At 34.7% G+C, this 27286-nt stretch overlaps 1 protein-coding gene across 1 annotated transcript; it reads right to left on the bottom strand.

The window, feature by feature from the left end:
* Positions 1-523: 523 nt before the first annotated feature.
* Positions 524-27286, bottom strand: LOC141842893 (sodium/hydrogen exchanger 3-like; the record flags this gene model as incomplete). The annotated part of the gene is given in 13 exon segments (XM_074730874.1): positions 524-601; positions 688-750; positions 844-982; positions 1396-1497; positions 4193-4293; positions 7600-7666; positions 11439-11485; positions 11823-12017; positions 12103-12149; positions 12242-12301; positions 26486-26583; positions 26966-27084; positions 27161-27286. Coding segments are annotated over 13 exon segments (1239 nt in total), but the record flags the coding sequence as incomplete, so codon positions are not given.

Genomic DNA, 27286 nt, shown 5'->3' with positions numbered 1-27286 from the left:
TTGTGAACAATGCAAAAATCAGCCATCTTACTTAGAGGCCTAAAGATTACATAGTGACATGTACTGTTAAGTGTTCTTTGTTGTACTTTGAGTAACACCATGTTAAATATTTTTCTTTAATTTGGTCTGGACTGTTTGTTTGCTCTTGACCATTGTTGATCCAGTGATAAGACTGTTCACGTGTTGATTTCAAACCTTTTCAAATGAATTCTGTTTACCATTTCCACAAAACTAATAATAATAATGGTTTCATTTTCTATAACTCCTCTATTGTTACTTATTATTCATTCCAACTAAAAGAAGAACAAGTGTCTAAATTAGAGAAATAAAAAGTATTACAATGATGGAGTAAATCCATAAACTTTTAATGCCCAAGGACTAGTAAAGGACCTTTATTTTTTCCATTTTTTTTAATGTTGCCTACTTTCATTCGGATGAATTTATTAATTAGTCAAGCATACAATTTAAAATAGTTCACAAATCATATCTTTTGGAAATTTTATGGAAGAAGTTGCCGGCTTACCACAGTACTGAAGAGCACTATAATGATTGTATTAGTTATCATGAATGCATATTCTTTTGATGTTGAACTTGCTGAGAACTACAACAACAACAACAAAACAAAATTGATTATGACAATACTAAGAGTAACCTTCACAAAAAAAATATCAGTGATCAAGGGAAGACCTGGTTGTATGATAAAGCAATAGTTACAGCACCTCTCATTAGGCCAGCCCACCATATTACAAACTAAACAAGAGTTGAGAACAAGCATTTCAATCAGTAACAATCATAATAAGAGATCAAACTAATTCCAAGTTTTATATTACAAAATGTTGATACCTGTGATGTAAGGTCAATTTTAGCATTAGGTCTATGTGTAAAACAGTTTGCAACATTTGCCAAAGAAAAGACAAATATAGCTCTTCCAACCATAACCAAAGAAAACAAAGTTCCACTAGCAGTGATCGTTGTTCCAACACTGAGGCAAATTTGAGACAAATGAGATGTGCGCAGCATTATAATGCAGAAATAATAGAAAAAATGTCGGATGGAAAACAGTAAGTTGTCCCAAGGTTTATTGCAAAGCTATTTTCCTTCAACAATGGATAAGACTGTACCAAGACATGAGTTTACACACACACACCAAAAAATGAAAAAGTTGATAGATAATGGCTACAGAGTTCTAGTTCACCAAAAAATTGAACTTCAGTGCAGCTTTCATAATGTAGATATAAAACTAGAAGGCTTCCACTAGTTCACTAGCTTAACTATGTGAATCAGAGAGAAATATACAGGACATGTTAATACACCAATCAATCTTCATATACATATCCATGAGAAGCAACAAAGAAGTAGAACCATTAATGGATATTGCTGGAACTTCTTCCCTACCTTGCATCACTCATCTTCCACTTGTCAATATCCAAAGCATCCATACCAACATAGAGGAATATAAAAGTCTCTGAAATGAATGACATTGTTGCAAATGCATGCCTGTATTAACATCACAAACAACAGAATTTTTCAACATATGCACTCCAGAAGTTGAACAAATAAACAGATGCAACAGCCTTATTAATCTTATAGCTGTATGTTCCTAAAAAATTGGAAATTGCATATATTCTGCAAGAGAAAATTAAGAGATGAGGAATAATAAGGTAGCTGAAAAGAATTTATGCTTTCCATACCAATACTTTAAGAACTCAAAGTATGCATTTTGAATTTCCAAAAAAAGCTTAATGGAGACCACTTTTACACTGGTTAGACCTAAGGTTGTACAGTGGGTCCCTCATCCATTTGCTTTTCATACTGCGTCGTCGGCTCCGGGCGGAACCTCCGGCTGCGTCGCGCAGCCTCGGCGACGCTCCTGAGGCGTCGCGAGGCCTCGGCGACGCCGCCGGAGGCGCCGCCCGGGGCCGGCGACGCCGCCGGAGGCGTCGCCCGGAGCCGGCGATGCCGCCGGGGCCCCGCGACAGTCCGCGCGTCCGCGTCCGCGTGCCGCGATCGCGCGATCGCGAGTTTTTTTTTTTTTAAACTTAGGTATTAATTAGATTTTAATAATCAACTCCTAGCTATAGTTCAAAGTTATAATTCGGGATAATTTAAATAGGCTCTATTAAAACCTATAAAATTATCAAAAAAATTTATTAGGCCCTATTAAAACCTATAAAATTATCAAAAAATTTTATTTTTTATTTTTAAATATTTAGATTAAATTTTTTATTTTAATTAATATATTTTATATTTTAAAAATACCGAAACTATACCGGCACGGTACGATACGGTACCGAAACTGTATCGTTCCGGTCCAGGACCGAAACTCCGACACGGCTCGATATTTTAAACCTTGCTTTATTGTCTCCTCCCACCAAGATTTAAAATATCAAGCTGTGCCGAGGTTTCGGTCCCGGACTGGAACAATACAGTTTCAGTACCGTATCGTACCGTACTGGTATAGTTTCGGTATTTTTAAAATATAAAAATATATTAATTAAAATAAAAAATTTAATCTAAATATTTAAAAATAAAAAATAAAATATTTTTTAAAAAATAATAGGATAATTTTATAGATTTTAATAAAGCCTATTTAAATTATTCCCAACTATAGCTAGGAATTGATTATTAAAATCTCAATTAAATCCCTAAGTTAAAAACCCAAAAAAAAAAATCGCGCGTCGCGACTGCAACGCCTCAGTCGCGCGCAGCTCGCTCGCGGAGGCGTCGCCAGACTCGAGCGGCGCCTCCGATGGCATCGCCGAGCTCGAGCGATGCCTCCAGAGGCGTCGTTGTGGTCGCGCAACGCCTCCAGAAGCGTCGTCGTGGCCACGCGACGCCTCCAGAAGCGTCGTCGTGGCCGCGAGACGCCTCTGCCACGACGACGCCTCCAGAAGCGTCGCCGTGGCCGCACGATGCCTCCAGAGGCATCTCCCCGCCAGAATCGCGAGTGCCGGTGCATCGACGAAACGAGAAATTTCGGCCGTATCGCGCGATACGGCTCGAAATTTCAAACCTTGCCTCCCACCTATATAGAACTAGCTGTCTAATGCATATCCCTCTTCTCCAAAAAAAAAAGTCTAGCCCCCAGTTTATTTCAATTATTCATTCTACATAATGGTGATCCATGTGGGCATTGAGTTGATTTCCAAAATCACACATGCAAATGCAAATCTTGAGGCATAAGATTTTTGACATAATCTCTCCCATGGTTTGAAATCTCGGTCCGTACTAGACAAATCAATCGAAACATATCATTCTGATAAATTATCAAAACTTACTCGGCACAGATAATATCTCCTATGTCTTTATGTCAATCATGTTAATATCATTTCATACCAACACTCAACACCTTCTAGCATGATAAAACACAATTCAAAATGAATTGAGATAACGTTAAAATCATATGATTCTACATGGAAAATAAACTTTTGATAGAGTTGTCTTATCTTCGTTTTCTTCTTCATCCCATTCATCCTTCTACCTCTAAGTTGCTATTGATGCCATACATCGGAAAGTCAGCACGATATCGATATCGAAACAATATCGTTCCATAAAAATTGAAACACTGCCACAACTCGAGCTTTTGAACCTTGATCTCTCCATACAAGTTTTACTTTTAATTGTTCTCTTATTTCATCCTTCACCTATATGCAACATCAACCAAACAGTCTTCTCAAATTTTAGCAAATAATTTTTTTCCATTCTAAGGTCAGACAATTAGTTGACCTCATAAGTGGAGAAAAAGGAAATAAATTTAAATCCTTGTTTCCGTAACAATAAAAATATACAAGTCCCAACTATATGGTTTACATGATTCTTTTATGGATATCGAGCAAACAATTATATAGATCATTTGAGATTTTAGGTTGTTGTTGTTGAATGCAAGTTTCAGCCTTTTCTTCAAAGCTTGGAATGGTCATTAGCAATATCATTGTTTTCCTTTGGTTCTTCAAAAGATGAACTGATGATTCATTTACTACCAATTTTAATTTTGTCAAGTTTTTCAAACTTACAGACATAAGTTCACATGGTAATAGACGAGCACTAATCAGATCACAAAAGAAAATAACTATAAACAACTTGTTTCAAGAACTTTTCTATCACAACTCAGTCCACCGTGCCAAATCTGGACTGGTGGGAAACGTTGTTTGTCTAAACATGATTAAGCATGAATCGGTCAAAAAAAAGTTACCTAGTTGTTATTCTTGACCTTTCGGTAACATTATGCCAAGTGTAATGTGACATGATGATTCCACAGAAGAAGATGGTCAGTATTCCACTGAGAGAAAGGAGCTGACATAAAAAAGCAATCTGTTAGAAATGTTATGTAGAAACAGAAACTTAACCTTTTCTGTCAATGGTATATTTCTTAAAAGCTTGGCATTATCAAAAGGCATAATAAATTAAGTTGTTTGCAATGCACTCTACCTATAAAATTTGTATAGAAATGAGAATTATCTCTGGATAGTGAAAGAGAACATTGTAATCAACCATAATCATAATGTGTATTCAGATGACATCTAGATAACAAGGAGAAAAAGAAAAAAATTGAGAGAAAAAAGGAATTCACGGATAACCATTGAGACAACCATAAACCTGAAATACCCATATGGACCAAATCCACCAAGTAATATCCTATTAACTTAATACACCTCTCATGCTGGAATATAGCTACTATGTTCTAGTTTGTTACATGAAATAGAAAATGTAGTTTAAGACATTGACCATAATGAATTCACACAATGGCAAAACAAAATTTAGTGGGTTAATAGAGTATGCAACCAATGATCACTTCAACCTCAAATCAGCACACAACAAATGATGTCTTTATCTTTAAATTAGCACATTGACAAGGAGAAAGAATAAGTGAAATGAAATTGAAAAGAGGTCTCAGAAAGAATAAAGTGAAATGAAATTGAAAAGAGATCTCAGAAACTAATCCTCAAGTGGGCTTCTTCCTTAAATGGCACATACAACAACAAAAATTGATTGAAGAAAAGAAAAGAAGCTTAGCATAGCTAAGTAGCAACTAAGAACATGATATTTTCTCATAAATATTGGAGAAAGATAACATATTGTTCAGCTCTTCACTGATTCAAACAGTGCAATTGCAACAAGAAAAAACAATAGAGTTGAGTGAACATAATGTTTCACTCATTGCAACTGATTCTTCACTGATTCTGCTTCTCCAGCAGGGGTGCAGACAACAGCACATGGAGAATAGAAGGAAAGCTAAACAAGTCTTAAGGCTAAAGATTAGGAAGAAGATATAGGAATTAAAGAAAGGGGATGATACAAACTTGGATAGAAGCCAGGGGAAGAACTATAGATCTAGGAGAAAGGAGGAGATCTTGGCTCTGGGAGAAGTGTTTCAGGAAGAACAAGTAGAAGAGAATAAGGGAAAGAAGAAGTCAGACGTCATAAAACTAACTAGCGAAGACAATCCAAGACGAGCTAGAAAACGACACTTGTTGCTGGAAGGGAAAAGAAGCAAGGAGAAAAGAAGAAAAACAAGGAGATGCATGACATATAGGGTTGGAAGAAGAATTGATCACTCCAGTATAGGAATGGCAATAGGCACTTGTGGGTGGCCAACTTAAATGGGTAGGATTTAGATACCCATCTGCTGTGGCAGATCTGGTTTGGGTATTGGTAAGTTGGGTATCTGCAGCTATATGTTAGTATTCAGACAGGCTCAAATATCCATGGGTATCTGCAAATCAAAAATAAATAACAAATATTTAATAGTAGTAAAAGTACTGCTACTGTGATAAATAAATTTACAGTAATACTAGTACAATAACTAATATACATTATAATCCTACAAATTTTTTGTAACATTAAAAGTTAAAACTCTACCAATAAAAAATTATTGCATCTTAATCACTTAAAACAAACAAAAACTTTTGAATGAAAACTTAGTGAACTAGTCTTAAATTTGTCAACAGTATATTTAGGTGAACTCTTCAAAATCTTGCAAATGTGTTGTTCGGAATAACCGCACCTATGTGTAGGGATCAACATAAAAATGAGAAAAAAAAATGAAAGAGTTAAAAAATTGTGTTGTTAGATGAGTGCAAGAGTCCTTTGATACATGTTGATACCTATCTACTGCTACTGCAGTTGTTTTTTGTTTTTTGTTTTTTGTTTTTTGTTTTTTGTAACAATTTGTGTTTTTCAAGTTCAAGAATTTTTTGATACATCATTGCATAAGTGCAAGAATTTTTTTAAGTATAGATGCTTATTAGTTTTTTTATTGGTGTTGATAGTTAACGGTTCACACACTCATGTGGACTAAATTGGAGTGTCACATTTAGTTTGCTAAGATTTATTGACTCTCTTGAGAGGAGTAGATGATGGCGCATTCCCTAGAAGGAAACAGTAAGCGTCGGTCTGACCTAGGGTTTCATTGGAAACCTAAAAGTCAAGACCAAACAGTTGTAAAACTATCTAATTTCCTGTAAGAAATTAAGGGACCGGAACTTCGACGGATGCCCCTATTGGATCCGGACGACCAGACGGTCCAGGCGCCTAGAAGGGATCTAGGCAACCTCCACGTCCTAAGATGTCAGTTGATCGAGCACCCGAACGCACTCTTCTCATCAACTCCCACTCTTCTCACGGCAACTTTGAACGCGAACGAAGCACCCGAGACGCTACCGCGATGCCGAAACGTTGCACCGACAACCGCAGGCACATCTTACTCATCTTGTCGGTAAAATTGATTTTATATTTGTCTTTAATACTTAATTATTAGGACAATAAAAGTGTTACCAATCCTATCTTCTTTGTAAAGATGAAACTCCTCGTAAGAGAAAGAGTTTTTTAGTGAATTGCCCACCAAAAGCGATCAAAGACTGCAAGCCTTGGAGTAGCAGCCAATGGCTGTAAATCAAGTAAAACCAAACGAATACTTACCTATGCTTTACGATACATTCCGTTGTGCACCTTTGATTTCGTTACGAGTTTTCCGAAAAGACGTGAAAAAACGACAAGCGCTATTCAACCCCCCCCCCCCTCTAGCGCTCACTTCGATCCTACAGATCTTACCAACTAAAAAAAAGGACAACCCGGTGCACGAAGCTCCCGCCAATGCGGGATCCTAGAGAAGGGTCTATTGTACGTAGCTTTATCCTGCTTTGCAAGAGGTTATTTCCAAGACTCGAACCCGTGACCTCTAGGTCACACGGCAATAACTTTAAATGCTCCAAATGTACACAAAGACACTTTATTACCTAGCAAAATTTCTATTTATCTCTTCCAAGTTAACAAATGCAGTCCTTACGAGATGCATTCTTTCACCTTCTTTTACTTCCTTTCTCCTTCAATAAGGACAAGTTAAATTTACTCATAGATGTAGGACATAAGCATCAAACATCGGGAATGATTAAATTTAGTGTATTACAAGTAAGCCTTCATATGAAGCAAAAAACATTAACTCACATTCAACCACTTTAGACTTTCAAATATAGAGACAACAAGCCAGGATAAAATATCTAGTGTTAATTTAAGGGAGGAACAAAATCCACCAATAAAATAAATATTTTCTAGAAATAGATCATAACTAATTGCAGTGAGTACACTCTTGGTCATCCATACCTCTGCAACCATGTATGAAAGATATGCAAGAAGTAGCATAATTGCAACTTCCCTGTTTGTGGAATGCCTGCATAAGATCCAACACACATCATTTAAAAATAGTAATAATGAATATATATGAATGTATATGTATATATATAGATAGATAGATATTTTTGAAAATTGTGAACTCCATGAAACATAATTTATTAACAAGTCAAGACCACTAACAAAAATAAAGAAAAAAACTAAGAAAAGAAAGATTGCTTGTTAAGCATTCTTTGTGCTGCCATAGTAACATGTGCATAAAACAACAAGCAAATTGTGAACCATGAACCTTCTCCTGCCATTATACTGTACATATGGCTATGCCCCATGGTAACATATATACAATAATCATATATCATCTTATACATTCCCATTTATGTTGAAGTGCCTAGCCTAAATCATAAAGCCTATGGTAGTCATCATCTTTATGCAAACAATAGTTTCATGATATGCAATTATGCACGATAAATTCAATGTTTAATGAAACTCTTCATGGCGTCATGCTATACAAAAATGAATAAGCTACCTGAACTTTTCTGATCAAAAGCTAAACAATATCCAAATATTGTTTGTTATAAAAATGACAATGACTGTTCTAACAACTGAGTCAAAAAACAAAATGATGGTTGTCTTGGACATGAATTGCCCAATATAGAATATCTAAACCCTATCAGCATGGATCTTAACTATAGTTGTTGGATGCAGAAAAGACAAAAATTAAAATGTTCTTAATGTGATAAATAAATTAAGGACAAATAGAAAAATTATCTTCGGCGTCTATTTAATGAGAATACCACAAAAGATTTAGCTTAAGAGACTAGAATTATGGTAATCTTGGGTATCAAAGATTGGTTCTATATTGCATAGAATGATGTTAAAGAAACTTTAAGAAAGATGAAAATAAGGAAAAGTGTACATCCAAAAAACATTCAATTTGGACAAGCTTTGGAGATTAAGGTATAATTTGGTTGATTAAGTCATTCAATAAAATTTGGAGAATAAAGATGTCTGAGGAAAAAGTTATTTAGTACAAATTTATAAGAATAAAGGTGGTGTATAATGTTGTTAAATTATAAAGGGATTATGTTGATGAGTTATACCATGGATCTTCGGAAAGGGTAAAGAAACAAATTATAAAATTAATTTAGTTTCATGTCTAAAAGTCAACTACAAATGTTATATTTAAAATGATGACGAATGGATAAATATTTAGAAAATAAGAATGATTGATATATAATTTTCAATGAATTAGAAAGGCTTATAATAATGTTCTTAAATGATATCATGGTGGGTTTCATAAAAGAACGAACTGATACAAATTATAATGTATTTACTAGTGTTAGATTTACTAGGAGTGTAATAAATTATTTTTCTAAACCTACCAAATTGCATCAATAGTCATCTTTAAGTTCTTGTTTTTTTACATGACTAGATAAAAATACAATCATATTCATAATAAAAGCCCTCTTGGTGTATGTAAGATGATATAATACTAATCATTGAGAGGTAAATAGATTAAACTGAAATCTCCAAGGTTTTAACTAAAATTAGGACTAAATATATAGCATAATGTTTCAAAATAAGAAGAGAGAGAGAGAGACTATTAAAGATGGAAGGACATGAAATTCTATGACCGTAAGTATGAGTTTTAGATATATTGGTTCTATCATTCACAAAGAATATTAATAAATATATTATTAATAGACTAGAGAATAGCCATTTTGTAGTCTATGTGATCATCAAGTGCTCCTTAGAATAAAAAAATTGTTATAAAACTATGATATGATTCATTAGACTTTCTTGATAAATACTAGGTAATTAGGACATAAAGTGTGAAAAGTTAATGTAGTATGAGAATCCTAAGATGGATTTTTAGGATCATTAGAAAGATAAAATTAAAAAATATCATGCTTTAAAATCTCAAGAAGTGCACGTGTTTTGGTCTTTCACTTGAACAAAACTATTTCAGTACCGTGTCGGTGTTCCAAAGTATGGTGTCAATAATAAATTAAAAGGAAGAAGGAGATGAAAATAAAAAAGGAACACAAATATATAGCTAAGTTCAACTTTATGTTTTATTTGGAATGGTATGATTTTGACATTGTGTTGTGCGGAGACAAACTATAAAAAAACTATCATATATTTTTTCAATTCATCTTGACGTATGTTGTAGCATGCAAATATGTATCCAATGTCAACAAGACACGATACTCATCAACATGATTGATAAGACCATGGTTTAAAATCTTGAATCATATCAGAATTTTGATTTATAACTGGAACTATATGGTTTTGGTGTCGTATCATACCGTATTAGTATGGTTTCAATATTTTTTTTAATATAAAATATATTAATTAAAAATAAAAAATAATCTAAATATTAAAAATATAAACAAACAATAATAATTTTTTAAAAAAAAAAGAAAAAATACGAGATCAATACGTCTTCACATGGTAAATAAATAATTTATTATATATTTTCAAAATTAAAATAAATAATATATATTAAATTAATGAGATAATTTTATTAGGATTTGATTAAGCTTGATTAGATTATCCTATTTATAGCTAGGAGTTATTGAAATTATTAACCTTAAGTTTAATTATACACCTAAATTTTTGCATCCCTACAGTGCCCGCAGGCATCTCCGTCGCGACCGCTGAGGTTGCAGTGGCCTTCGCGACAGCCAAGCGGGTGAGGTGTCTGGCGGGGGACGAAACGGTAAATTTCGTTCATTTCACTTAGCACAGAATGAAATTTTAAGCCATGGACAAGATGATAAAGGATGGATTAGTTGTGCTAAATAGTATCGACTATCGAGTTTTTGTAATTTATTAGAATAATACTTTTTGAGCATGCTGAAATTTCAAACCATGCTCCTCTCTTCTCCTCCCTTCTCTCCCACTCTTTTTGTCACCATCCATCTCTTCTCCTTCTCCCTCTCCTCCCTCCTCTTACTCAATCTCTTCTCTCTCCCTTTCTATTTTGTTGGCCTATCATGCGTCGCTAGTGTTGATGTTGTCTCGTTTACGAGTCATGAGTGGAATGGTAAATTTTGCACATACCAACTGACACGGCTTGCATCAAAAACCATGATTTCAAACCTTGATTCAACCTAAATATGAAGTGTTTCATTAGCCCCATCCAACCACTGGGAAAACAAGTCCAGAAGAAATGCAACCTTGATATGACAATGTGAGCCACTTAAATAAGCAATTGTGTCACCTCTTCATCCCATAGGTACGTAGGTGTGACAAAATACTGTAATGTGCTAACAAACAAATACAAACACCTTGTTAAACCATAGACCTTTAACTTGAGCTGACATGCAGGTAAGGATTGAAAATATCAGGCTGCAGCACATTTAGTTGTCAATAGATGTATAACAAGCAAAGTTTCAGAATTCTGGTTTCCATGGCTTCACAAAAAAAAAATTATCCATTGTTTTGTTGACAAACTGCGTGTGGCACAATTGACTGGATTCCTTAGTAGTAACTTAAAAGTGATTTATCACTCGTGCCTAACCAAGAAGAAAACTAACTCGCCAAGAAAAATAAACATAACCTGTTCGTGACAGTCCTTAAAAAGAGTTGTTTACCTAGTTCTGGGAACACAATTGCTAATAATGAAAATCATGGTAACAACAAAAAGTAAGGATTCCTTGTGCCTTTTATTTTTCTGAAAAATGGAAATAAGGAAGAAGAAATATATGAAGACGAACTATATCATGCTCAAGACATGTTCACAGAAACAAACTGTACAAATTCACTCCATGCAAAAGTGATATAAATGGAGAACTTGTCGAGTTGACCTTCCAATGTATAATTTCTTTATGCTATATGCACTGATAAGTCCAACCTGAAAGATCCAGAAGACAACATTTAGAATGTTTTGGCATTGGAAAGGAGAAGAATCTCGCATGACCAATAAAAAGGATAAAGGTTAATTAGTTCGATGTGGCTTTGACATGATGAAGTCAAGTGAGAATGCTAAGTTTCCATCCTACTATTTTGGAACAAGGAGTTAGACAGAATTATTGAAATTCTAGCAATATCTGATCAGGAGATGATCTCTTTGTAGGTCAGTCTATTAGCAATATCTGATCAGGAGATGATCTCTTTGTAGGTCAGTCTATTAGCAATATCTGATCAGGAGATGATCTCTTTGTAGGTCAGTCTATTAATTAAAAACTCACCAATATTCCAAGTGCAGTACTTGTGAAGAATAAATAAAGAAACTTTGCAAATAGCTCAAAGGCAGTCATAGTGTTAACATCGCTAAGATCCAGTGACTGGACTGCATTAAAAAGTACAACTGAGGTAGCATCATTAACAACTCCCTCCCCGAAGACAATACTGTAAAGTAGGGGTGTTTCTTCTTGGTTGAGAACCTTGAGCAAAAGTCAGAAGAATAAAGAATTAACAATAGAGGTAAGAGAAAACTATTGGTTTCGGTACAGTATTTATAGTTTGTACCTGTAATGTGGATACAGAATCAGTGGATGAAAATATAGCACCAATAGCTACAAGAGTTTTAACTTAAGGTGTCATATCACACGAGCAAACTAAAATATAAAACTCAGACCTAGTGATAAGATAAATAATAGTGATTTACCTAAGTAATCTTGAATCTTCAAGGTTGTAATACCAATTTGCTTGAGTAAAAAGTATGAACCTATTAAGAAGTTTTGGAAGTACATTAAAAAAATAATACGTTAAAGAACATAACACTCTGAAGGTAAGGTGACATGAAAAAGGATTTTCTTATAACCATGGAAAGAAGAAGTCAATAACATATCACGGTGCTGGACAGCATAGGATGTCATCTGGTCCATGCCAACTCGTTAAAGCAAATTTTATTTACAAAATGCTGGCATGGCCCCAGCAAAGAGCAAACCATGTGCCAACATCATGTGACCACAATATAGCAAAATCATTCGGATCAAAACTCATCATCCATAATTGTAAGTTTAAGTGTTCAGGTATTCTTAATCTAGAATTAAATTTGATACTAATAGAAAGAGGCCTATTTGTAAATATACAAATAACAGGAAGTGCATATACAAATTGATAAATAAGATAATACATGACTTATCAAGGGTAATTAACCCTAATGTTTTTCCCTTTCAACATGGTATGAAAGGGAATATGGCCACTCCCTTCCTATACAACACCCATAGAACCTCACAACTCTCGGTGTTTTGTCCTTCTTGTGTCATCTTCTTCTGCTGCATGATACCCAGAGGTCTCTACCTTCTTATTTAATGCCCATTTTCATCTCAAAATGCCTATACCTAATAGCCACTCGATTTATTCAAGTGAGGCCCAGAAGCATCATTTTTGGTGTGCAGCCTGATAATCCTTTGCAACACTTCACCCCATGCACATCACATAATTTGTTCTACTTGGATCTCAGATCAACCTTTATCAAATTAGATAATCCTTCTTCTCCCTTCCATACAAATCACAACATTCATGATTTATTCTTCAATCACATAGCGGAAGGCAAGTGGAGAAGGCAAGGCTATTTTCTTTTGCACCTTCTCACGATAGTCAATCTACTTGTTTTCTTGTTTGGCATCTTCACCTCTTTTGCAAAGGCTATTTTTGCTGTCATTTGACACTCTCTTCTCAGTATACCACCTCCTTATTGCTTCTAGGATGTGATTTCATACTTATTATGTTGTTTCACTGGTTCCTTTTGTAAATTCTTAATATCAATAAGCAGTCTTCTTGCCTATGAAAAGTTGTCTTCCATCTAAAAATACCAAGATCCTCGATGACAATCTTTTCGATCTGCAACTCCTTTGAGGAAAGAATTATGTTTCCGAGGTAGAAATAATCAAAGTGTGGTCTATGGATCAAACATAACTGGAACACCTAATACAACAAGGGCTACAAATATGTCTGGACCAAACAACATCATGTGGGAAATAATTGAAGCATAATTACTTTTGCTCTTTTGGCAACCCATTAATCCTAACCATATGAGCATCACGAGACATACACAAGAGCAACATTTTTACAATAGTGATACCTCTTGTGCTTATCAGGTGATTGGGAATCTCTTCAGCTATGCCAATCTGACAAAGTTATCTTCAAACCAATGTTGGCCCATTTTAGGCATCTACTATTGACTTAGAAACTTGCTTTAAGTTTTCATACTATACCAATCAGATGCTCATTTTTATGGTTCTTTACGCTTGGTATCATGAACTCAAACCAGTGAAGATTCAGATTCTTTAGGACATGCCCTTTCGCTCCCTATCTGCTAATTACAGGATGTTGTATACTTTTATATTTCTGCTCCACCCTTTCATCTTATGTTGGACCACTCTACTCTTGTGCATCAACCACAATGAAGAAGATCTGGTAAAGATAGCAGAGGCCATTAGCAAGGACATGGAGACTGTGAAGAAGGGCATGGAAGACCTAAGTGCACATCCTATAGAAAGCTTGAACGTGTTAACAATATGTGATACATGGATTTTCCACTTGACCATCCCTTATATGCAGCTCATATAGCTTAGCCTGAACCATCCATCACTATCCTGGCAGAGGATTACTCTCGCTTCCTTCAGTAATATGCTGCAACAAAATCTTAGCCCATTTGTTCCGTTGAGGTGCTTCATTGGATGCCTGATGCATTCCTCTAGATAATTTTAATTGATCTTAGATTCAAAGCCTCTAGGCATATGTTTAGAAACATCTCTTCCTTTTCTAGCATTGCATCGCCACCACCTCCTATCAACATCATGTCTCCCAATAGGTCTCCTTCATTTGAAAAAGGCATTAGATAAGTTTCTATTGCTCTATCTCTATCAGTTCACTCTGTATGTTACTTGAGTTTTCTTTAAATTTATTGTCAATAAGCAAACTCACCAAATCTTTGAATTGCTTATAACATTTATTGTAATTATGTTTCCATTTAGGATTCAAGGACTAGAAAGGTGATAAGTGTAGAGAATGAGTCTCCGAGATTATTAGTATCAATTGGTTGTTCCCCCATATTCATGAGCAATTGTGGATGAATTATCTTGTTTTCAAAAACATAATCACCCATGTCATTTGAGACTGTAGAGCTTGCAAAAATGGTCCCTATTTTATTAAATCTTTAAACTCTTTGAGTGTTAGTCTTATCATTTGGGTAATCATGATTTGCCTTCATGCTTTAATAATGTCCATAAACATGCTTTGGCACCTTTTTCTTTCATGCATTCTAATATTTAAGGTCTAAATTGCATCTATTCAAAACTTAGTTTAAGCACTTTGTTTCCTTTATTAATGGCTGCTCATGAAGGAAATGGCTTTTCTTAATGAAAGAGCATTATGATTTTCCTTTTGGTTCCTTATAATTTTAAGGAGTGACTTTTCTAGCCAAAGTACCCTTCATCAGTCATCCTATCCACATAAACCCCAATGATTTGATATTGATCTCATGTCATGCAACGACGGAGGAACTATGGAGGAGGAAGGAATTGGACAGGAGACTAAAGTGGAGAAGAGAAAGAAGAGAAGAGGTAGAACTGCAAAAGATCCTTCATATCACAAAATAGCAAAACTCTAGCCCTCACAGAAGCCTTGTGTAGCTCATGGAAGCCTCACATGATTGCTCTGCTATGGTTGTTACCATTGTTCCGGTCACCATGGTCATCACTATCTCAAATTTGTTTCATGTGTCGATCGGCAAGCTAAACAATATATTTCACCAATGTGGCATATACCAATTTTTAAAAGTATGTTTGAGACAATTATATGTTATTACTTCAAATCAAATCTCTTACTATTTTCCAGAATAGTGTAATTCCCAGCATACCATAATAAAATTCTCACCATAGTTTAAAATCTCGAACTATGCCGAGGTTTCAATCTCGGACCAGAACGATACAATTTCAGTACTGTATCATGTCGTGCCGATATGATTTCGATATTTTTTAAATATAAAATATATTAATTAAAAATAAAAAATTTAATTTAAATATTTAAAAATAAAAAATAAAAATAAAATATTTTTTATATATATTATATTAATAGGATATTTTTATTAGGTTTTAATTAAACCTATTTAAATTATTCCGATCATAGTTAGGAGTTTATTAAAATTATTAACTCAAGTTATTTATTAAAACCTTAAGTTATTTATTAAGAACCTAAGTTTCCTTATTCCACCGAGATGTTCCGTTCTATTTCCGCGCGACCGCGAACACACGTGGCCCACATGAAGCTTCCAAAGGCGTTGCAAGGCTTGAGCGACGCAAGGCTCGGGTGACGCCTCCGGACGCATCGTCAGGCTCAAGCGATGCCTCCGGACTTGTCGTCGGCCCCGCGCGACGGCTCCGGAGACTTCTCTAGTCCCACACGACGCCTCCGAACGGCGTTCCGGCCGGAACCGTGTATGCCGGTGTCATTCTATTAGTCCGCTGAACGGAACGAGATGTTTTGCCTATATCGGATGAAACGACTCAAGATTTTAATCTATGAATTTCATTGCATGCCACCTTATATCTTCTTTTTTTTTTAATAATCAAATCTCTCTCACCATTCATTTTGATCTTTATGTCATATACAACGTGTATTTAGTTGTACTTGTTTTGTACATCTCTTATCTCTCAATCGAGACAAACTATCTCCTAAATCTATAAAATGTTGCTGGGAAAAATTTTCAGTAACCATATTTCCTTTCTAGTTTCCTTCCTTCGGTAGGAGACACACCTATGTATTTTCCTTGGCTACTCTTGCATGCAAAAAGAGGTAACATTGATAATCTCCTCAGTTAAAATGCGTCTTTATCTTGGAAGATGAGACATTTTTTCCACCTAATTATGTTTTTTGTCTGTTGTAGAGATACTGCTTGTTGTTACTTGATTATCTATTTCATCATCTTACCCTATAAAGATACCAACACTGTACCTTAGTCACTGTGATGCTACTAAGGCCAGCACAGGATCATATCACAGCCACTCTACAAGATTCTGCTTCTTTTCCAGCATAATCCCAGACATTGCCTTTAATTTAGACCTTTATTCTTCTTCAATGAGAATCTTACAAAATCACTATCAGCATCCTTTTTCTTGCTACATCTCTTATGCTTCATTATCTCCATGTAATTCTGCCATTAATTCTTCCTTACCTTTACATTTCATTCAACACTATCAGATAGGCACATTTTAATCCATGTTGGAGGTAGGCTATGGTACATTTACACAAGGTTCAAAAACTCGAGTCAATCGTGAGTTTTGGTACCATACCAGTGTTCCAAGGTATGGTGTCTGTCTTCTAATGTAGTAAATTGGAGGCCGAAGGGAGAAGGAGATGAAGAAGAAAAAAAAGAGAACACAACCATATACCTAAGATACTATATGCCCATATAGAATGATACAATTTTGATATTGTATTATTTGGGCACGGGGTAAAAAAAATATTTTTATTTCAATTCTTCTTGATACGTGTATTATAGCATGTTGGATATCAAATGTCAACATGATATAATAGTCATCAGCATGATTCACCCACCAACATAGACTAGATTATTTGTGTCGAATAGTATCAAGTTTCAATAATTTACCGAAATAATATATTTTGATCGTACTGTCTAGGATGATACAAGATTTTTGAGTTGTACTAGACCTATGTCGGTACTAGGTGAAAACCAACATTTTGACATATTAGTTTGATTCATTCCTCGATGTTTTAATCCACTCGTATGGTTTATTCACACTACTTATCATGTTTTACAAGCATTGGATTGTTTCGAGTTTTAATACAATTATCTTTTAATTGATGGCCCTAACACTTAATTTGATACATACTTTGTTTTTAGGGCATTTGAGGATAGGCGGTTAGTCTTAGCACGGTTTAATTTGGAGAGTCTAGTTCACTTCAATCAAGCTTGGTTCAATTGGGTTATTCAACTCAATCCGGATCCACTTCCATTTGAACTCATAGATCCAATCTTCATCCAAGGAAAGAAGAGTCAATCCATCCAAGAGGAAAGTCCGATCTCAAAAGCCCAACATCTAAGGAGCCTTAATGGATTGGATCAGGATTCCTTCTCCTCAAGCTCGATCCACATCTCTCCTTGATCTGCCTCCTCATCAAAATCAGCTGATCCCTATGTCCGAAGGGGTACTTCAACCTGTGACCTCAACAGAAGCAAGATCCTACAACCTCCCTTCTCTTCCGCCATAACCTCTCCACCAATCAAGCTTGGTTCAATTGGGTGATTCAACTCAATCCGGATCCACTTCCACTTGAACTCATAGATCCAATCTTCATCCAAGGAAAGAAGAGTCAATCCATCCAAGAGGAAAGTCCGATCTCAAAAGACCAACATCTAAGGAGCCTTAATGGATTGGATCAGGATTCCTTCTCCTCAAGCTCGATCCACATCTCTCCTTGATCTGCCTCCTCATCAAAATCGGTTGATCCCTAAATCCATAGGGGGACTTCAACCTGTGACCTCAACAGAAGCAAGATCCTACGACCTCCCTTCTCTTCCGCCATAACCTCTCCACCGTCGGCGCCCCCTCCCTCTTCTTCCTCTCCCAATCCATCCTGATCCCGACCTCAAGAGAAACTTCCTCACACCCGACGCCCTTCTTCCCTTCCACCTCTTCTATTCGGATTAGAAGTGAAGAACCACCATCTTCCCTTCCACCTTTCCTTCTCGGTTTAGAGAGGAGAGTCCATTCCATCTACGACGGCATTCCCCCGAGCTCAACCGGATTAAGGAGAATTTAGATTCTTCACCAAACTCCGAGATTGATTCGTCCACAGGCCATCTTCATCCGGTGACACCACACCAGTCTTTCACCTCGTCTCTTCGAATTAGAAGAGAAGAGTTCGTTCTTCCATCCGCATCCACCGTCCATCCAATCAAGGGAGAAGCATTCATCCGATGTGGTAGGTTGATTTGTTTATGTGTTGTTATTTCTTCATTTGTTAATTATTGATAGTTGATATGTTCTTGTGTGTTGAATGTTTGTAATCAAATTGATCTCTCATGTTTAGTTTGCACGTATTTGGTTTAATTTGATTTATGCTCGTTAGGTGTTCGATGAAATGTTTCTCTCACTAGTTAGGTTTTAGTTGATGCATTTAAGTTGTTTAATTCTTGCAATGTTTTAATTCTTGTCATGCTTTATTTCATTTGAATGTTAAAGTTAGGTTGTTCTTAATTTTGGTGCAATTTGGTTAGATTAGATTAGGTTTCATTGCATGTTTAGTTTCATTTGATGCTTACTTTATGTTGTCTTTGATTCCCTTGCAATTGTAGTTTAGATTATATTAGGTTTTCATTACATGCATTGTTTTTTCATTTATTAGGTTTAGTTCCAAAATGCAAATCCCCATTTAAAACATCAAACCCCAAGCAATAAATCAATCATAAGATCTATCATCCTATCGTTACATTTGTTGGAGACGTTCCGAGTTAACGTATACTACATTAGTGTGAAAGGGTTTTCAGTCATTTGTTTGATATCGTATCACGATAATACAGTCTTATCACTAGGCAGTACGTGAAATGTATTTAGGAGCAAGCTTCAAATTTTTGAGTTGTGCTAGACCTAATCAATCCTTTAATTGTTTTTGTGAGTAATAACAATTTAATTTAGATTTAAGGGGTTAGTTGGAAAATAAATTAACATTATTATTGGTCTAAGTTGATTTGTTGGGGGATTAAATGAAGTAAACAAGTTTAATTAGATATCTCATTAAACCTTACCTCTAATGAATATTATTAAAGTCTAAGTCATTATTAGGTTTGGACTTTAAAATTAGGTTTACTATTGAAGCCCAATTAGCAGCCCAATTAGGTAATGGATCGAATTTGATTAACCCGAAACTCGTTAAGCTTGTTTTAAAGCCGCGATCGGCATTTTCGCCCAAGCTCGCAATTTTCTTCTCCTTCTCTTCCGATCGCGCGATCGTGCTCATCCAAGGCTGCGATTTTCTTCTTCCCTTCCTGCAGACGACGCGGTGGTCGCCAGTGACCAGGAGCTCCGGATTCGATTCTCGCCGGGGTTGGATTAGATATATCGGGTGGGGGTGAGCAACGCGACGAGAACAGGAGAGCTCAAATCTGAAGGGAAGATTGATCGGTAAATTGGAATTCTTAATTTCGTGTGGCCATTTAGTGATTATCGTTCGGATTTCTGAGATTGATGTGCTCATTACTCGTTGGAAATAGATCGGTGGAGTGTTTCGATCGCGAGGACAGAATCGAAGCTTGTTCTAGGGCAATGGATCTGTGAGGTGAGTTCTTTGAAGCTGGTTGAGTGTTTTTACAGTGTTGAGTTTCTGCGTGTTTGATTCTATTAGGATGTGTTGATCTGTTGTGGATTTTGCTCTGTTGAGATTTTGTTCGCTGTTGGGTTTCAATGGAGATAGGGATTGATCGGTTTTCATCGCTAATTTGAATCCAGTGTTCAGATTCCTGTGTGTTGATCCTGTTAGGATTTTGTTTTGGATGTTGAGGTTTGGTGTTATGGATGTTGTTAGGTGTTTCTTGCAGTTGGGATTCGGTGGAGCTAGGGTCGGTTAGGGTTGATCTGTTGTGGAGTTTGATCTGTTAGGATTAGCTTGAGAATCTATTGGGAATATGTTGATTAGTTACTGATTTTTGGTTTCTTCTGGTAGTTTTAAATCCGATTGAGGCTAGGTGTGGAATGGATTTGAATTGGATTTGGTTCGGTTAGTTTGGATCTGGTTGAGGTTAGGGGATTTATTTTACTGCAAAATTAAATGTACTGTTGTATGTAATAGGTGTTGTCTATTGCAATTTGCAGGATCTTGATTGGATGATTCTGTTATATACGGAGAATTTTATTAGGGATTCTTATTCGACGTTCGTCATATCAGGTGGGTACTCCTGTATTTGATCAGTACAGATCTAATTTGTAGTACGTGACATATTATAGATCAATTGTTAGATATCTTGTCTTTATCCTTATTACACTCAATGCTTGGTCCTTAATCGTTAACCTGTGATATGATCTAGTTTTTATCACTATAGTCTCATTTATTTATTGTATTATCTAGCCATGGATTTACTACTAAATATGTCTGGTTGGTGACTTGTCATGATTGATGTTAAGTATGTCTTGGTTAATGAAATCATTACTTGTTGAGCTGAGCATCATAACATATACATGATAGTAGTAGTTGTGGTTGACAGTTGTTATTGTGGTTGGCACTCACTTGACCACTGTGAGATAGTGGTAAATGGGTAAGAGCATTTGTTGCACTATATTGAGTGTGACTAGGAGTAGCTAGATAGCTATCCTGAGATATTCTGCCCGCTCCCTACTTGTTTGTAGTGGTTAGTTGTTAGAGTGTATGCAGTTGTCCTGTCGTGCACCCCAGTTCATTGTGTAGGTGTTTGGGGATGATGAGTGGAGACAGTGACCATGCATGTTGCCTGTGTTGTGTGTTGCATATGTATTGTACATGCATTTGTTGATAGTTTATTTCACTGCATCTGTTTATGGTATGTTGCATTTGTTGTGATATATGACTATTGTATTGTGTGGCATTACATGCATGATGTTTTACCTATTACCTATTGTATGATGAGGTTGATGAGATATATGTAGTATTTGTGACCTTGTTCACTAAGTATCATTTTGAAAAGACTGTATATCTTTTTGATATTCATGTTTATATATTAGTTGTGCACTATCTGTCTAGTACACATTGAGTATTCTTATACCCACCACCCAGACCCTGGGGTTTCTTTTCTTCCTCCCTAGGTAGCAGATAGGGATGTTACTTTTGAAGCTTGGAGTTCTGCCAGACTGCCCCCATTTCACAGCAAGAGGAGTATATGTTTGATTTACTTTGTGTGGTTTTGGATTTGTGTTCATAGTTGTGGACTTGTTATAATTCTGGTTGCGGAGTTGCTTCTGTTTCGGACTTGTGGAATTTATATTTCGTTTTGTTGTGAGTCATATCGGTATGCTTTGAGATTTACATTTATACATTGTTGGTATGTTGTTGTGGTTATACATTGTTGGTATGTTGTTGTGGTTTGATATTTTATATACATGTGTTGGACTAGTGAGTGGTTGTGTGAGCCTTTATTATAATGTATCAGGGATTTTGAATTGTTACAGGGGAGATGCTGTCCGAATTTTCCGGACCAGCTGTCTCTCGGGACGTGACAGTTTTAATCAATAGCTATGATTAACTAATTGTTATTTCTCCAAACTCTATAAATAGACTGCTCATTTCATTGTTTCTACATCAACTTATCTATTGTTGTCTCTTCAATTCTTCAATTCTAATGGAAGTATCTCGATCTCGAAAAGGCAAAGAAATAGTCACTCCGAATGTGAATCTCGATGATATTCAATGTATTGATGATGAACTAAAGCAATTTTTGACAGTCGAAACACAAGTAAGTACTGAAACTTCCAAGGTTCAGAATGCACCATCTTTAAAATCGTTTATTTTTATTAAATATTTTGAGAAAATCATTCTTTTGTCCAGAGATATGCGTGCAAAATAAAAGTATTGCAAATTCTCTTATAAATTTCAATTAAGTGGCAGTTATGGATCATTGAAGCGACATGTTGAAACAAAACACCCGACTAAATTTGGAGTTGAACATTCTCAAACACAATTGTCTAGATTTTCATCGACTAATGGAGATATCGATTCTAGTTTATAAAAATATTCTAATATTAAATTAAGAGAATCATTAAGTTATTTATTTATATAGAACATCTTTCTTTTAGTTTTAGATCTAATATACATTTGAGGATATTTGTCAAGAATCACTTAACCTAGCTATTAAATGTATTTCCCAAACTACACTCACTCGTACAATTAAAAAATTAATGAGACAGGGGTAAAAAGATCTAATTGAAGAATTGAATGAATTAATAATAAAGTATCTTTATATTCTAATATTTGGAGTGATCATTAGACAATTCATTTATATATGGGTGACTTGCCTTTCAATTAACAACTCTTGGACAATTCAAAAATATTTATTAGCATATTGAAGTCTTTGATGAAGCACACATTGCTCACAGCATATCCCAATTAGTATGCTTAATTTTAGAAAAATATGGATTAACTTCTAAAATATTTTATTTTCAATATTATTTAATAATGCAAGTTTCTAATACTGCAAGTATTAACGAACTTAAATTTATATGTCAACCTACTATTGGTAGTTTATTTTTTCATATTTGATGTGTATGTCATATTTTAAATTTATGCATTCAAAATATATTAAAAATTTTAAAAAAAATAAATTAAATCAATTAAAATTGTTATTTCTTATTTATGATCACATCCTAATATAATGAACAATGGAGTAGATTTTATAAAATTAATGAAATGAGATCTAAAAAATTTTCACATGATATATTAACATATTAAAATTCAACATATAAATTATTACAAGATTTATTTTAGTATAGAAAGTTATTATGTTTATTTTTTCATAAAATACTAATAATATCAATATATATTTATTTTCGTACCAATGAAATATATATAGTAGTATTTATGAAATTTTAAAAGTGTTTAATAATGCAACTAAACAACTATCTAGTATTTATTATCCTATTTCTCATTTAATTATAATAAATTTTTGTAACATAGCTTTAATTTTAAATGAATATATTATAAATGAATTTTTATCTCCTTGCACATTAGCAATGAAGGCAAAATTTGATTTAGATCCTAAACTTAAATGAGGTGTTTTACATAAAATGTTAGTTATGTATTATGATGTTTTAATTTCATTTAAAGATTCTTCTTCTCCTAATACTGTTAATATTGTACAAAACACTAAAAATAATTGATGTGATATTTATAAAGATTATAATTTAAAATATGGATTAGAAGCTAATGTGTCTGAAACACAAAATATTAGTAGTACTATTAATTTAAAACTCACAAAAGCATAACTTTTATTAAGAGAATGAATGAAACGTCCACAAGGATCCTCGAGTTCCAGACAGGAACTTGAAAATTATTTTACAACTTCTTTTGATTTTAGTAAAACAGATAGCAAGCTAGATTTCGATATTCTATGATAGTGGTCGCGGAAGATTCAAAGTTTTCTCATCCTCTCCATCATAGCAAAGGAAATTCAACCTTATCCAATGTCAATTGTTGTTGTAGAACAAACATTTAATTTCGGAGATAATATAATAGATAAAAGACGATCTACTTTGTCTCCCGACTCTTTACAAACACAAGCATTATTTAATGATTGGATGAGAGTTGCAAAAAGAATACAAGGAATGCAACTTTCAGATGACAAGATAGAAGAGTTTGATATTGAAGGAACTAATACTACGGAAACGGCAAATAGAAGTGACTAACAATATCACTTCCTAAGGAAATAAAGATAAAAAGATAAGCGAACTACGTGGGTTTTAATTCTCCTGTATCTTAAGGGGATATGTAAGTAACTTAAAAAAGTGCAAACCCATTTTTATATTATTTTTTTTTTCAAATTTATAAATTTTTTAAATATTTTTAAACAAAAAATAATAATAATCTTGAACTGTCACGAACCTTGAACCGAACCGACTGGCGATTATGAACAGTGAATCGTAACCGCCTTTGAAGGTTAAGATTAAAAGACGACATTTTTCAAACAGTCGAACCATCAGTTTTGAACCATGGTTGAATCTAAGTTGCGTAGAGTTTCGAACTTATTAAAACGGTAATGTTTTAGTATTGTATTAGTGTTTCAATGTATGGTGCCACTGTAAATTTAGATAGGGAAGGAGGAAATAAATGAAAAAGAAATATAAGAAGAGAACACATCGATATTCTTAACTAACTCCCCCATGAAATGGTACAACTTTGATATTATATTGCATCAACAAAAGCTAAAAATATTGAACATAATTACACAACAACATAGGATAGATTATATGTGCCTAGTAGTTTTGAATTTGGGTAATTGATCGGAATGATACATTTTGGCCATATCGCTCAACAGTACAAAATTTCAAACTATGTTTAGTAGTTGAATTTTTTTTGCTCCTAGCAAATATATAAATAGTAGTAAGTGGATGTTTATTTTGAAGAGAACGGCCGAAGTGTTGTACACCATATAAAGACTCAATTGGTGGTCGAGGAATACACTTAAACTGAATATATTTTCTATTGTTATCATTGCTTCAACTCAACCCTTCTTCACTTCAGTAGCAACGTGACCCTGGTTACTTTATCAACTAGAAATAAAAAAAAAATATCTTCTATGGTGGTCATATTGTGAGGAAGTATATACAGTACCTTCTTGGATTTGTCAGTCAAAAGGACTATAACTTGTGTGTATACAAAAAACGCTAAAGTAATCTCCTTGCGTAATTTGGTAAATTTAGTTCGTTCTCTATCTTGGTAAGGTTATGTGCATAATGTTTCACCTTACTTAGAGACTCTTTTAATTGTCTATATACATGGCATTATCATAACTAATGATGGCATTATAAGAATCACAAGGTCCCAAGTATATCTTCATCAACACTTCCAAAAAAGGATTTGAGAAATCTGAAGTACTACTTCAGACCGACAGGTTTTCTCTTAAAGGGAGATATGTATATCTCACAAAATAAGTATGTATTTAATATGCTTGGAAAAGATAAGTATGTTATGAGCTAGATCCGTTGACACTCCAATGGGCCCAAATGTCTCTTATAAGGGAGTTATTATCTGATCAAGGAAAGAACTGGAGATTTTTTTAAAATTGAACTATCATACTGTCACTGGACCTCACATCACATTTCATGACATCACATTTCTTATAAGTGTGAATAGTTAATTTATTAAGGCTCTATGTCATTAACATTAGGAGGCAATTTTAAGGATTATGTGGTATTTTAAGAATGCTATAATTTAATGTCTCTTATATTATGATTGTGGTGCTCTCTAAATAGGTGAGGACACAAGATTGGATAGATTCTTTCATGAATAGGTGATGCACATTAAACAAAAGTTCTTCTAGAAGAAAACCTAATATCTTAGAAAATTAAGCAAAATACTATGGTCATAGCCAGGTTAAATGCACAAGAAAAATACAAGGTTGTGGCTCTACCCATATGTGAAATTATCTAGCTCAGATAGTTAATGACTAAATTGGGTAATTGTACCACTAAGCTAATGAACCTATATTGTGACAATTAGGCTATCATGAATGTTGCATCCAATTCAATCTTTTAGGATAAAACATATAGAGATTTGTTGTCATTCTGTGATGGAAAAGGTGTAATAAAAGGAGACCATCACTTGATTTTGGTAGATCTAATGATTAGTTAGCAAATTTGCTAACAAGTCTCTAAGAGGTTGTAACTAATGTAAATGTATACTACTTGATACGACAATCAACTTGCTATCAAATAGATAGTGTTTTAAGTTAATACCCTTGCAGAGTTTGTTGGATTGGATATAGGTTATCCTTGCACTAGCAATCCAAGTTGGTCATAGGCTTCAGAGCTCATAGAGAAAGGCAAAGTAATGTAAATACAACTCGGAACATACGAAGTTACCATACCATGAAGATTAAGTAAAATACAATCTAAATTGTGTTCGTCCCAACAATTTGGTGTTGACTAGATGGATCATGTCTCCCCATTGAACCATGTGCAAAGCTTACCACTAGTAATATACAAATCAATTAATCAGTTTTATTACATTACCTAGTGGTTTATATTGTCTCCCTCTATTCGTTGCACCTTGTACTCTATAGGATCAGAAGAGTACAAAATTTGATAGTTTTCTCCACATTTATTGGAAAAATTGAACAAATTGAGAAAGAAAATAACATGACAATCATGAAAGAGTTGATTTCTAGATTTAGTTAGTCAACCTTCTAAGTCTCAACTCTTACCGGCGGAGATAATGCAGAAGGATACCAGTGTCCCAAATACACCAAATAGTAGAATTGTTGAGAAGTTGCGAAAAAATTGTTTTTTCTTGACCTGGAAACTGCACGTAAAGTTGGGTAGAAATGAGGGAAGGGAATATCAGCGAAGGAAATTATCAGAATCGATAAATTGGTACCTCTCAACTAATTTTATGCAAACAAGACATACATTCACAGTTTTAGTTTTAGTTTTATTTTGCAGATCTGAAATGAATAACCTATTTGTTAAACATCCAATACAATCATATGCTTTTTTTTTTACTTGTTCCATAATTTTTGTGGGAATATTTTTCTGAGGGGATTAGAAGTATATCTTTGAATAGCATAAAAGTAAAGAAAAAAAAACCGTCTTCGGTACTTTTTTTTTCCTCTTTGCTCATATCATCCTTACCTTCCAGCCTCATCTACTTACTATGACAGTCAAGCTACAATTTAGGAAAATACCCAGCATTGAAGATGATAGGAGGCAGCAGAAAAATGAAGAACAGCTCCTCATCAAAGGAAAGTATCCTTGAGCTCTTCCATTTTGTAATCAACAGTGTCACCATACCGGCACATAATCCCTGAAACGAGCAAAGTAAGCTCAACAGCGCATTCGGTTTCAATAAAAACAATAATAATTAAGGAAGAGAGGAAAACCAAGAGGAGGGAGGCGATGGCCTCGTTGGCCCAGTGCCATCCCTCGAGGAGGTGGCCGATAAGGATGCAAGCGCAGAGGAGAGCAACGAAGAGAGTGACGCATGCGACGGAGGAGGCGTCCATGGC

This window comes from Curcuma longa, chromosome 12, assembly GCF_044706935.1.
Source record: "Curcuma longa cultivar G26 ecotype Majalengka, Jawa Barat chromosome 12, ITB_CL_G26_1.1, whole genome shotgun sequence".
Taxonomy (NCBI): domain Eukaryota; kingdom Viridiplantae; phylum Streptophyta; class Magnoliopsida; order Zingiberales; family Zingiberaceae; genus Curcuma; species Curcuma longa.
The sequence above is the reverse complement of the archived record's forward strand: the minus strand, read 5'-3'. Positions and strand labels throughout refer to the sequence as shown.